At 32.1% G+C, this 14782-nt stretch overlaps 1 protein-coding gene across 2 annotated transcripts; it reads left to right on the top strand.

Moving 5' to 3' along the window:
• The first annotated feature begins 5047 nt into the window (after nt 1-5047).
• LOC120091544 (glutathione S-transferase L3-like) lies at nt 5048-13491 on the top strand. 2 transcript variants are annotated; one of them, XM_039049629.1, is made up of 10 exons: nt 5048-5185; nt 5322-5399; nt 9669-9729; nt 10081-10158; nt 10662-10760; nt 11838-11940; nt 12036-12112; nt 12254-12361; nt 12895-12975; nt 13081-13491. In XM_039049629.1, the coding sequence occupies exons 1-10, from the start codon at nt 5175-5177 to the stop codon at nt 13084-13086; spliced, it is 702 nt and encodes a 233-aa protein (XP_038905557.1). In that variant the 5' UTR covers nt 5048-5174; the 3' UTR covers nt 13087-13491. The 2 variants fall into 2 exon arrangements, with proteins under 2 accessions (XP_038905557.1, XP_038905556.1); XM_039049628.1 differs by having other exon boundaries at nt 5057-5185; nt 10072-10158; nt 13081-13487.
• Nucleotides 13492-14782: the final 1291 nt, after the last annotated feature.

Genomic DNA, 14782 nt, shown 5'->3' with positions numbered 1-14782 from the left:
AAACAGCAACCAGTCTATTGGGGGAGGACAACGAGGTAGTGGTGGTCATGGTAGAGGTCGAGGCAGGGGAAGGAACAACAACAAACCTGTATGTCAGGTTTGTGGGAAGATTGGGCACATAACGTTTTATTACTTCAACAGGTATAATAGAGAATTTATTCCCAGTTCTCCTCAAAAAATGGGACAACCCTTCCCCAACAACTAGACCAAAAACACACAGTCTCATCCAACAGCCCTAGCCACTGCCTAAGGAAGTAACTCCTTTCTGACAAGACAAGAAAACATGACTAATGCTAATTGGTATGCTGACAGTGGTGCCTCCAATCATGTCACCTCAGATTTCAACAATCTTGGCAACCCGACTGAATACTCAGGTACTGAAGCAGTCACTGTGGCTAATGGTAATACTCTAGAAATTTCTCATGTTAGAACTGCTTGTCTAGTGATGTCTGCAATTTGAAACTGAATGATATGTTATGTGTGCCTGCCATAGCAAAAAATCTTGTCAGTATATCTAAGTTAACAAAAGAAAATAACGTGTTTATTAAATTTCACACGAATTACTGTCTTGTTAAGGACAAGGGTACAGGACAAACAATAATGAAGGGAGTGCTTAAAGATGGACTATATCAGTTAGAAGATGTCGAAGCTAGCTCGAAGTCAGTAGAAAACAGCGTACCACTGTAGCCAGTGCACAAGAATAAAGATCTGTTTGCTCTTAGCGTATCTTCTAAGCATAGGGTGTCTAAGATTACATGGCATAGAAGACTTGGCCATCCATCATAAAAAAACACTAGAGTTTATTATCAAAGACTGTAATCTCCCTATATCATCTTATGAAGAGCTCAAATTTTGTGATTCTTGTAGCTATGGCAAATCGCCTTATTTAGCATTCCCTAACTCTAACTCAAGAGCATCTGCAACTTTTGAACTTATACATACTGATTTGTGGGGTCCAGCCCCTCTCTTGTCTACAGATGGTTACAAATATTATGCTATCTTTGTTGATGATCTTAGGTACACATGGATCTACCCTCTAAGATTAAAAAGCGACATACTTGTAGCTTTTCAACATTTTCTCACCATGATACAAACTCAGTTCAATACCCTGATCAAGTCCCTACAGTCGGATAATGGTGGAGAATTTGTCAAAATACACAAAGTTCTGTCATCAACTTAGCATTGCCTTCAGGTATACCTGTCCATATACATCAACAAAAAATGGAAGGGCTGAGCGAAAGCACAGACACATAGTGGAGACAGGGCTAACCCTACTTGCCTAAGCACATCTTCCCTTACATCATTGATGGGATGCTTTTCTATACTCAACACTACTGATTAATGGTCTTCCCACCCCTATCCTAAAAGGACAATCCCCAATGGAAGTAATGTTAAAAAAGAAGCTCAAGTTTGAGGACCTTCGAATATTTGGGTGTGCATGCTTCCTATGCTTAAGACCATACAATTCACATAAGTTAAATTATCACACAGAAAAGTGCATCTACTTAGGCCCTGCTGTGAATCACAAAGGTTATAAATGCCTCAGCTCCAATGGTAGGCAATTCATTTCTTGATATGTTGTGTTTGATGAAACTGACTTTTCTTGTCAAGTGTCTCCTTCAGCTTACAGGACAGCTAAGCAAGAAGTTGTAGTCCACCAGGTTCACTGGCTGCCGCTCAGTCAAAACACACCACATAGTGACTTTATACCTTCTACATCCACAACCTCACCCTTACCAATAATCAGACCAACCCACACCCAATCACCAACTGATAACACTACAGATAGCCCAGCCTTCCCACCTCTCTCTTCTGATCGTTTACTGGCCAGTCCATCGATCATTTACCCACTGGTAGTTTACCCATCAATTGTTTACCCACCGATCGTTTACCTACTGATCATTTATCCATCGATCGTTTGTCCACCAATTATTTACCCATCGATCATTTACCCACCGATCGTTTACCCACCGATCGTTTACACATCAATCGTTTACCCACCGATCGTCTACCCACCGATCGTTTACCCATCAATCGTGTACCCACCAATCGTTTACTTATCGATCGTTTACCCATCGATCGTCTACCCAACACACGTTTACCCACCATTGTTTACCCACTGATTATTTACCTATCGATCATTTATCCACCGATCATTTACCTCCATCGTTTACTGCCCAACCTACCAATCGTTTACCTTTATCGTCTACTGCCCAATCCTCTAATCGCTTACCTTCACAATCACCATCGTCTACTGCCCACCCCACCGATCATTTACCTTCATCATCTACTGCCCAATCCTCTGATCGTTTACCTTCTTACTCACCATCGTCAACTGCCCAACCTACCGATCATTTACCTTCATCGTCCACTGCCTAGTCTACACCCGATACTATCCCAAAACCTTTACCAATACCTACTCATCCCATGATTACCCGAGGAAAAGCATGCATATTCAAACCCAAAATCCTGTCCTCTCACACTCAAAAAGACTGGTCCCTAACCGAACCTACACGAGTCACTGATGCGCTAAAAACCACTCAATGGAATAAAGCAATGAGTGAAGAATTTACAGCACTGATGAAAAAGTAAACCTAGACTTTAGTTCCTCCGTTACCGTCGATGAACATTGTAAGGAATAAATGGATATTCAGAATCAAAAGGATTCCTAACGACTCTATTCTATGCTACAAGGCACGACTCGTAGCATAAGCCTTCCATCAAAATCCGGGCATTGATTTCTTCAAGACATTTAGTCCGAGGTAAAGGCGTCAACCATCCTGATCATTATTAGCCTTGTTGTATCCAAAGGGTGGTAACTGAGACAGTTAGATTTCAATAATGCTTTCCTCAATGGGGTCCTTGATGAACAAGTTTACATGTGCGAACCGTAAGGATTTGTTCATCCCCAACTACCAAATCATGTCTGCCGCTTACACAAGGCCATATATGGCCTAAAACAAGCACCAAGGGCCTAGAACAACACACTAAAGATAGCACTATGCAGCTGAGGATTTCAGAATGCTAAGTTTGATACATCCCTCTTCATATATCGAAGCATTTTTGCCTTGATACTATTACTGGTATATGTTGACGATGTTATTATTACAGGCACCGATCAGCAGGTAATCAACAAGATTGTAATAGCCTTGGACTCCAAGTTTCTTCTAAAGGATCTCAGCCAACTCAGCTACTTCCTTGGAGTCCAACTGCACAATGTAGCCAATGGAGTTATATTGAATCAAGAAAAGTATGTTGAGAACCTACTACACCGACTTGACCTTGGAGACCTGAAACCGACACCCTCTCAAAGTGTATTGAATAAGCAACTCTCCATCTCATATGGCACTCCCCTTAACTATCCCTATATCTATCGGAGCACGATTGGCGCCCTACAGTACCTAACCACAACGAGACCTGATATTACATATGTGGTTAATTCCTAAGTCAGTACTTAAAGCAACCTACGGACGTTCACTGACAAACGGTGAAGAGAATACTAAGGTATGTGAGTGGCACTCGACAATTTGGCCTCTACATTCAACAAGGGTCAGACCTGTCCATTTCTGCCTTCTCTGATGCAGATTGGGCAGCTAATATAGACGAGCGTAAATCAGTTGCTGCTTATTGCATCTTTCTTGGTGGCAATCTTATCTCTTGGTCTTCAGAGAAACAATCCTTTGTAGCTCGGTCAAGCACGAAGTCTGAATACAGAGCCTAGCTCATGCCTCTGCAAAAATCATATGGGTACAACAACTACTATGTGAAATTGGTGTAAAACAGAAGTCGACTTCAATCCTATGGTGTGACAACCTCAGCGCAGGTGCTCTAGCGATAAATCTGGTGTTTCATGCACGAACCAAGCACATTGAAATCGACATTCACTTCGTTCCTGATCAAGTCCTCAGTGGTCAGCTTGATGTTCGATATGTACCATCCTCCGACCAAATAGCTGACTACCTCACCAAGACACTAACACACTCACAGTTTTTCAACCTTCGATCCAAACTCAGTGTAGTAGAACTACCCTCTCATTTGAGGGGGGATGTTAAGGATGCCAACACAACCAGCCACATCACTAAGGAAAACCTACTCAGCAACTCAGTCAGCAAGGAAAGTCTTCATAATTACAGTCTCACCATTTAATAGAAGAATAGTTTAGTTACAGAAGGACCAATAAGGTCACAACACATGTATAGTCATTCTATTATTGAATTATTCGTAAATTCCCAAATTAAGGATTCCAATTGTATAAAAGAAACAAATATGTATATTGAATATAATAAGAAAAAAATAGAAAAGTCAAGTTGGTTGAATCCCATCGTTTACCGTCTCTTCAACTTCTTCACCAACCGACTGCAAACGCTTCAGCTTCCGGTGTTAATCTGGTATCCTCTTCAGCTTCCAATTTTAACTGACTCGACCTGACCCAACCCAATGATTGTTAATGATGTGATAATTGTACTTTTTTTAGTTAAATAATTGTGGGGGTGAGAGATCAAATCGTTAATGTTTAGAAGTGTAATTCGTTCCTTATTAATGAAACTATGTTTGGATTAACAAGTGATTGTACATTGTTGCTTTTGTAAAATATATTAATTTTGAGATAAATTTTTATGAGACGGTCTTATCTCTTTCTCTCTTTTCTTCCTCTCGTTTATCTATCTCTGATCGAACTCTTTTCGTCATGGGTGCCTACCTAGACAAAGATAACCATGGTTGTCACAAGGTACGAGTCTCGTTGTCAATGGGCAGCTAGAGTAAGGGAGAAAGGAGAGAGGAATGAGAAAATAGGTGTAGACTTAAAAGCAAAGCAAAGTTAATGGTGTCATATTCTATATATTTAATCCAATAAAATTATGTAACGAAGGACGTAACAAAACCAAGTAAAGATCATGAAAAAAAAAAAAAAAATCTTTTACAATCAAATCAATAATAATAATAAAATAATAAATAATAATAAAATAAGCTGTACACTTTTCTTTGAACACTTGGTCTCTTGAACATCTTTAAATATACCCAACTGAGCCGCCAGCTCGACCGCCACGTCACTGCTTGCGAAGTCCACATTTTGGATTTTGCTCCGACGATGGCCTATATAAACGGCTCTCGCCGGCCATTTTCCTCGTCACCAGTTCCCCGAAACCGCCGCAGATCCCGGACTGAAGAAATTAATGGCTACTCCGTGAGTATTTTGCTACTGAAGACATAAATTTCTCGTTTACATGTTCATCTCTAACATTTGAGCTTCTTTTTCTTTTTTGGTTGATCTGTTAATTAGTTGTTGTTTCTGTTGTTTGATTTTCTTCTGTTCTGTATAGAACCGTCGTGCCGGAAGTTCGTCCGCTGTCATTGGAAGCTGACGCCGAACAACCTTCGCTCTTCGACGGAACCACCAGGTTGTTTGTTGTAATACAGTACTTTCTCTGTCATCTATTTTTTTACCGTTATTTAAAAAAAAACAATTTAACTTTCTAAAATTTAGGTTCTGTTTTGTGAGCATTTTATTTTTTGTTTTTGTTTTTTAAAATTAAAATATGAATACTACTACTTTTACTTTTAAATTATTTCATTTATTATTTATTTTTCTTCAATTATTTAAAAAATCAAGCTAAAATTTGAGAACTAAAAAACGTAGCGTTAAAAAAATTATTTTTGTTTTTAGAATTCAACAATTACACTTAAGAAAAATGCAAACCACTATAAGAAATATAGATGAAATAAAGTTAATTTTCAAAAATAAAAACAAAAAACTACATGATTACCAAACGGAGCCTAAAAAATAGTTTTCATTTTTGGAATATAGCTAAGAACTCAACACTTTTACTTAAAAAAATATGTAACCATTGTGAGAAATTGAGAAGAAATAGGTCTAATTTTCAAAAATAATGATTACCACACATGACCTTAGATACTTGCCTTAATTTCTAAATTTGTGTTTGTTTCATCCAAAATATTTATTATATAATTTAAGTTTTTTATCAATTCAAAAACACGAACGAGTTTTTGATAATTATAATAATTTTAGGCTTGTTTGTGATATAATGCGATCAAAGTCTCACATTTGCTATATATGATTATAAGAAGAAGATTCATGGTATATAAGCGAGGACACCTATTTCTAATAGTATGATACCTCTTTTGGTTGGAACCAAAAGCAACCATATAAACTTGTGCTCAAATTGGACAATATGTGAATATCATATCATTGTGTAAATATTTGGAGAGTTTGGATACTATTTAGTTTTTAAAAATTTTCACCATTACCTTTCTTGGTTTTGTTATTTACTTTATAGGATGATTTCAAAATTCAAGCCAAATTTTAAAGTATAGAAGTGGTTTCTAGAAACTTGCTTATGTTTTTTAATTTGAATTCAAATGGTTCTTTAAGAAAATGATAGAAATTTTATATTTAATATGTTCTTACACTTTTAATTTTTGTTTAATATGTCTTTTAAATATTCAAACTTTTTCAAAAGTAATTGATCTACTCAATATACATTTGAATTTTATGTTCAATTAAATTCTAAACATTCAATTTTATATCTAGTAGTCAATGATTTTTTTTTTTTTTTAAAAAAAGCTAATAGACTAAATTTATAATTTTCAAAGTTCACGGACCAAAAAGTCAAGATCTTCAAAATAAAGTGTAACGACCCGACCTTTTTGAGTACTCTGACAAGGGTCGTTACTTATAACCACACATTTACATTCAAAACTTTTCGACTATTGAGGAAAATAAATTTCATTAAAATAATAAAGACAGTTTTCCAAAATAAATAACAAATAAGTAAAACCTTTGTTCGGGACCCCTAAAATAATGAAGGAAAAAAAATAACTTAAGCAAATAAAATTTTGACCAACATTGAGTTTCAAATCAAAACTTTTAAATAGCTTGAAAACGTAAACTGAGCGGAAGTGATTTACATGTCCCATATGGCACGATCACAGGTCCCTCTCATCACCTGCCGGTCTATTCCTATCATTACCTGAAAAACATAAATTAAGAAAGTGCATCCACGAGCAAAGAAAGATAGCCCGTGGCTCATACAGCTGCATCGGTTTTTTATGATGAAAGAAAAACCAAAAGACGTACTATCTTGCCTTGAAACGCATGTCTAGCGGCTCATAGGCACACCGTTAAACATAATAATAATATGAACGTGAACCAATCGACTCAAGCATGTTTAACGGCCCCTAGGCACACCGTCAAACATGATAATAACATGAACGTTAACCTGTCGATTCACGCATGTCTAGCTGCCCGTAGGCATACCGTCAAAACATGAAACATGAAAATAAAAGTAACATGAACGTAAACCTGTCAGCTCATGCATGTCTAGCGGCCCGTGGGCACACCGTCAAACATGATATAACATGAACGTAAACCTGTCGGTTCACGCATGTCTAGCGGCCCGTAGGCACACCATCAAACATAATGATAACATGCGTCAAAGCGAGAAAATAAACCGCTCTACTGGTCTATTCGTGCATCACATACATAATATCAGTTTTGATTAGAAATTTTAACATGCTCATAATACTTGTAACTGCCATGCAACTAGCAAAACATAAAGTCAAACAAAATCGTGCTCCAGAGTCCACCAAGTAACTTGGTAGGTCAAATCTAGGTCGCCTGGCACGAAGGCACCGGTAATAGTATCACTTACCTCAACTTGATAAAAAAACGCAAAACAAAATTTCCTTAGAACTTCTTTAGCACACTTGAATCAACCTAAAGTTGTGGCTTGGTTCAAGACAAATTCCAAAACTTGATTCAATTAGTCAATCTGATCAAGAATTAAATCCAAAATCAATAACTTAATTTTCCACTATTACTCTCAATCCAAAAGAATAACCATCCAACAACTTACAAAACTTACCGATCTTCACTAATTTTCTGCAAAACAAAATGGTCTCTAGCTTGATGGTCAATGCCCCAAAACTTCCAAATCTTGAATCTAAGAAAGGTTACTAATCTAACCTAAAATCAAATGGGTGAATTTCACCTCCCAAATTATAAGGAAAAATAAGTCTTACCCAAGGTTTTTCTCAAGACTCCGGCAAAGATCGGGCAAGTGGTGGCTGATGATGCATTGGCTCGTGGATACTATAGAAGGCAGCGGGTGTTGCTGTCAGACGACATAAATTGTTTAGGCTAGCGGCTGGTAGTGAGGGTCTTGCATGAGGAGGGTTTGCGAGAGTGAGAGAGAAGGAGAATTTCTAGTTTTACAGATTTTATTCAGTAGCAATTACGAACAAACCATAGCTTTAAACAACAATCCAACCGTTCAAAATGAAACTCCATATTTCTCGAACAGATTGACCAAATTTGAGCGTGATCTAACCGTTCCAACTTCGACAATTTTGTGGAAGCTGTCGCTGAAAAACCAAATTGCTTTCTCCCCAATTTTTGACCTCTTTTCACTCTCATTTGATTTCGAAAAAAATCTCAATTCTTTTATTTTTTTTTTCCAATTTTGAAAAGATAAATAAAATATTTTATCACAATATCTCCAAAATCTCCAAAGATTTTATTAAATTTGTAAATCAATTAACTTTTCAAATTATATTAATTTAGGCTTCAAAAACCAAAATTAAAAGGCATAAAATCCATCAATTTGATACAAATTAAATCCTTCTAAATATTTAAATCAATTAAACCACATGAAATTAATTATCTCTTTAATTTTTTTTATTAGTTGGCCCTAATATTCAAAATTAAAGGGAAACAAAATTCAATATTTTCAAGATAATCAGTTCGAATATCTAATGAATTAAATTCAATTTAATCAATAAAAGTTTTTCAATTATTTCAATTTAACCCCAATTTTCCAAATGAAAGGGAAATTTAAACTCAATAATTTTAGATAATTAACTTAAATTTTTCTGAAATTCGGGATGTTACATAGAGAAACTAAATTTATAATTTAATCTACACATTTGAAAATATAAAAACTAAGAAGTTAAAATATCATTTCAATTCTTGTGCTTTGGAGTTTGTTCAATTTTAATCATTATACTCTCAAATGTCTACTTTTAGTCCCTATACTTTTAATAAAATCTAAATTTAGTCCGTCAAATGTGTAGTTTTTTAGTCAAATTTGGTTAAATAATAATAATAATTTTCATGTAAGAAAATATAATATGTGAATATATATCCAAAAATTATATTGAAAAGGCTGATAATAGTAAATTTTTTTTGAAAAACTATAATAAATTAGTAATATAGACTAAATTTAAGATTTATTACAAGTACAAGAATACAATTTAAACATTTAAAAGTATAAGGACTAAAAATGAACAAACTCAAATATACAAAACCAAAATATTATTTTAACCAGACTAAAACACTACTTACTGAAGTTCAAACTGAAAAGTGGGTAAATAAGCTAATTTGTATGTGCCTTGATGGAAGTGAGTTGAAAAATTCTATAGGAAATTATTTTAAATGGTAAAATGGTTGAAAATATTTATAAATAATAGTAATATATCATAATCTATCTACGATAGACTGTGATAGACTATCTATGTCTATCTATCATAGTTTATCGTAGATAAACAATAAAATTTTTACTATATTTATAAATATTTTGGTTAATTTTCCTATATTTAAAAACAACTTAATTTCATAACCCTAATACAATTTTGGGTTTTTGTTTATGAAGGTTGTATATGGCTTACTATTGTCCATTTGCACAGCGTGCTTGGATCACAAGAAATTACAAGGTCATTCCTCTCTTCACTTCTTCATTATTTCAATTTATTGTCCCGTTTGAAAATCATTTGATTTTTTATTGTTGTTTTTAATATTTAAATCTATTTCATCCGCATTTTTTATAATATTTTGCACCTTTTTAAAGTATAATGGTTTAATAGTTATTTTTTAGTTATCAAAATTTGACTTGGTTTTTTAAAGAATTGGTAAAAAATAGATAACAAAAAAAGAAATTTAGAAGTAAAAGTAGTATCTATAGACTTAATTCTTAAAAAAAAAAAATGGTTACCAAACCAGCAATAATTAAAAACTTCTGATTTTATTTATTTGTTTGTTGTTATTATTTTTTTAAGGGATTACAGGATAAAATTAAATTAGTGCCTCTAAACCTTCAAAACAGGCCTGCCTGGTATAAGGAAAAAGTCAATCCAACAAACAAGGTAGGGTTCTACTTTTACTTGTTTTCGTTTTGGTTATTATTATGAGTTGAACAATAAATCAGGTTGAGAGAATTCGAACCTTTAAACTCTTATTATTTCATTTTAATACTTGCAATTTACTCAACATTCGTTGATATTCATGTAATATGATAGATCGTATTTTTAATTATATCTTATAAATCATATCTTGTATCAACTTAAAAAAAAAAATGGTGTAAGATTTAACTTGAATATGAAAAGTAAATTTAATGGCAAAGATTAAAATAAAATGAATGTCTATAAAAGTTTAGGAACTAAATTATGATGTTTGAAAGTAGAAAAGAACTGAATAAGATATTCAGTAATTTGTTGTTACATGAAATTAGTCTAGATAAATGTAAATTAACTGTTTAATTTCGATTATTGAGAGATAATAAAAGTTTGAGATTCAAATAGGACGACTTTATTGTGCTAACTATATGTGATTTTGAGAACTAACAATGAGAATTCTTTCTTGTTTTCAGGTGCCAGCATTAGAACACAATGGAAAAGTTATTGTAGAAAGCCTTGATTTGATCAAATACATAGATAGCAACTTTGAAGGCCCTTCTCTTTTCCCAGATGTGAGTTTAGCAAAATTTTTCTGCTTTTTTTTGGGAAAAAAATCTACACACATTTGAGAAGAGTTTCATTTTAGGTTCCGCGTTTGGTAATCATTTTGTGTTTTTGTTTTTTTTTAAAAAAAAAATTAAGTCTATGACACTATTTTTACTTCTAAATTTCTTCCTTTGTTATCTATTTTTTACCAATAGTTTAAAAAATCAGGCAAAAATTTGATAACTAAAAAGTAGCTTTCAAAAAATTGTTTTTATTTTTTTGAATTTGACTAACAATTCAACCGTTTTACTTAAGAAAGATGCAAATCATTGTAAGAAATGTAGATAAAATAGACCTAATTTTCAAAAACAAAAATAAAAAACTAAATGAATAACAAAAGGAATCATAGTTTTCATTTCTGAAAGTTATATTTATTTTCTCTTAGTTTTTCTATTATAAAATTCACCCATTTTAAAGAAACGCTTAAATTTCTATTTAAATAATCCTAAAAACAAAAAACTTTTTCCTTTTAGTTTTTAGAATTTGAATTGGTTTTTGAAAACACAAATAGAAAATAGATAACAAAGCATATGAACTTAGAGAAGAAAGTAGCCGTTGTAAGCTTAATTTTCAAAAACAAAAAAATTAAGAGGTCATTTGGTAACCATTTGACTTTTTGTTTTTGTTTATGAAAATTAAGCTTATAAACACAACTTCCACCTCTAAATTTTTTCTTTTGTTATTAACATTTTACTAATGGTTAAAAAAACCAAGCTAAATTTTGAAAACTAAAAAAAATAGCTTTTAACTTTTTTTTTTTTGGATTTAGCTAAGAATTCAAGCATTGTGCTTAAGAAAAATGCAAATCAATGTAAAAAAATATCGAAAAAATTGAATTAATTTAAAAAAAAAAAACAAAAAACGAAACAGTTACTAAACAGGACATAAGAATCTAAAAGTAATGGAGTCTTAGTTTATACCTTTTGACACGATTTTCGTACCATCAAATTTTTTAGTTTATTAAAAATCATATTTGAGAGATTTTTACCATTTTACTGTGAGAAGCACTAAATTAAATACTTCTACCATGTTTGAAATGATAGGATCCTGCTAAAAGGAAATTTGGTGAAGAGTTGCTAGCTTATATTGATACATTTACTGGGGCAGTATACCCTTCATTTAAGGGTGACCCTCCTAAGGAAGCAGGCAAAGGCCCTCATATATCTCTCTTTTTCAACTCTTTTCTTTGCTTATTGTTCAAAACAAGAGCTGATTTTATTAAATTTTCTTTCTTTAATTAGGTCCTCAATTTGATTACTTGGAGAATGCTTTGCAGAAATTTGATGATGGCCCATTCTTTTTGGGTCACTTCAGTGGGGTGATTTTACTATTTTGTACTTGAAAATTTGTATTTAAAGTCAATCTAAATGGATCTTAAAATACGTTGAAAATTTAAGATGATATATTGTATTGGCCACACTTTTTATAACCGAGTTTTTTTTTTTTTTTTTTGGTTTAGGTGGACATTGCATATATCACATTTATGGAAAGATTCCATATTTTCTTAAATGAAATTTTCAACTATGATATCAAAAAAGGAAGACCTCATCTAGCTACATGGATCGAGGTAATAAACGAAACTCATCACGTTAATTCTAAATAAGTTTCTTTTCTTAAATAAGTATACACTTCTAACGATTTTATTTAGTAAATTTTATTTTAGTATCCTAATTTTGAACAATATGTTAGGTGTATCTAGAAATAAGAGTTTGTCACGTAGCAAACTATAGTTAGATAACCGAATAGGTTGTGGACAGATGTACAAAACTACACCCAAATGTTTTCCCTTAATTCTTGTATACTTCTTTCCCATCATATCGAATGAAGATTGTATTTATATTGACTTGTATTCGAAGTTACATATATTGAGTGTGACGTCATATTCATAAATAATTTTATTTATGATTTCAATGGAATAAAATAGGATAAATTTTCAATTTCCCGAACGAGTATTTGTAAACATTTTGGGACCAAACAAAAATATTTCAAAATAAAAGGGCAGAAAAAGAAAAGTTAAAACTCTCAAAGATTCATAACGCGCACCGTTGGATCATGGTACTATAAAATTTTCCTACAGAAGCTGTTACTAATTTGTTGCAGGAGTTCAACAAGATTGATGCTTACAAGCAAACAAAATATGATCCTAAAGCGATTGTTGAACTTTACAAGAAGCGCTTCATGGTACCATATGCTTCTTAACATGAATTTCTTTCAATGAATTACATTATTCTTTGTTTAAGAATTTTTCAATATGATGCTCATGAATGTTATTTTTGTTGTTATCAGGCTTAAAAGAACAAACAATAGAGCTTCGTGGATACATTTAGCTTGACGATATCGATCAAGAATTTCAAAATCGTATGTTTAATTACTTTTTCGGTTTGTGTTGTTAATTTAATAATAATTGGATTAAGGATCAAACCATTAACCTTTAAAATGGTAATTGATCCCTTATTTATTGAACTTTTTAATTTATCTACTTTGATTTCATCTATTTGTATTGATACTTAAACCATATGTGTAAGTTTGGATTAAGGAGATAATTTTATTTTTCTTTTCATGCGTTTGTAATTTGATTTTTATACGATTTTCCATTCGAATGTAGTTGAATTGATAAAAAGTCCATTATCATCTCATATATGTGTCCTACGAACATATGTAAAATACATCTAAATGCACAGATTAACTTAATATATTAGAGAGAAAAAGTCGAAATCAAAATCTTCCCATAAAAAAATGTCAATATAAAATAGATGATAGTAGGTTTTAATGATCACCTTTTTCATCTTCTTTTCTTCATTTGTTTTTATCTATTTTTTTCCCTAAATAATTGCATGATAATTTTCCTTAGTATTTTAGTAAGAATAATCTTTAGTTGATTTTTATTATAAATATTATAATAGAGGGTATATAGATATTCATGCTCAGTATTTAAATGCCACATATCTTATAAATACACGTCATTAGTGTCCAAATCATTCCACATTCTACTTACCAAGACTCCTATAAATAGTCGCCATTTGTAGATTTTGTTGGTGTGAAAATATTAATGAGAATTCTTTAACTTTTTTTTGGAGGCGAAGTAAAGGAAATTTCATAATTTCATAATTTCACTATTTTTTTATTTCTTTATTTTATTTAAGTTATTTATTTTATATCTATATATGTATTTATGTTCTTTTATTATTTATTTATTCTATATATTATAATTTATTATATTATGCTTTATTTATTTTGATATTTATATACTTTATTATATTATATTATATTTATTTTAATATTATATTTTATTGACATTTGTGTTTCATTGTGATCCTCAAATTCACAACACATTATCAGCACGAGTTCCTATCACTTCGATCGCTGAAGGTAGGTCAACTTTTTTCTCTTTATTATAATTAATAAATTAAATGTTATTTTGCGTATTTAGTACATATTAAATTTATAATATAAATACAATATTTTATGATAGTGCTACCATGACAAATCTCATAAAAATAGAATTTTCCGCCCTTGATATTAACAACAATGATTATTTGTCATGGGTACTCAATGCCGAAATCCACCTGGATGTTATGAATCAGGAGATACTATTAAAGAAGAAAATACGACATCTAATAAGACAGAGCAAAAACTATGATTTTCCTTCGTTATCATCTCCATGAGGGATTAAAAATAGAGTATCTTACAATAAAAGATCCTCGTATCTATGAAAATTTTTGAAAGAAATGTATGATCATAAAAAAAAATAGTTATTCTTCCTAAAGCTCGTTATGAATGGATGCACTTAGGGCTACAAGATTTCGAATCAGTGATCACAACTTTGCATTATTTAAAATTAGTTCGAAATTATTATTATGTGGAGAGAAAATTACTGATACTCATATGTTAGAAAAAACATTTTCTACATTTCATGTCTCGAATACGCTCCTACAACAGCAATATCAAGAGAAATGTTTTAAACAATATTTTGAATTAATTTCATGTC

This window comes from Benincasa hispida, chromosome 11 (genome assembly GCF_009727055.1).
Source record: "Benincasa hispida cultivar B227 chromosome 11, ASM972705v1, whole genome shotgun sequence".
In the NCBI taxonomy this organism is placed as follows: domain Eukaryota; kingdom Viridiplantae; phylum Streptophyta; class Magnoliopsida; order Cucurbitales; family Cucurbitaceae; genus Benincasa; species Benincasa hispida.
Note: the sequence above shows the minus strand (reverse complement) of the source record. Positions and strands in the feature narration are given on the sequence as shown.

Bases quoted from the DNA above. Each gene is read 5' to 3' on its own strand.
- LOC120091544 (XM_039049628.1), top strand. The intron at 5,400-9,668 runs GTTGTTTGTTGT...TTGTTTATGAAG, and splicing joins CTCTTCGACGGAACCACCAG to GTTGTATATGGCTTACTATT. The intron at 12,113-12,253 runs GTGATTTTACTA...TTTTTGGTTTAG, and splicing joins TTTTGGGTCACTTCAGTGGG to GTGGACATTGCATATATCAC.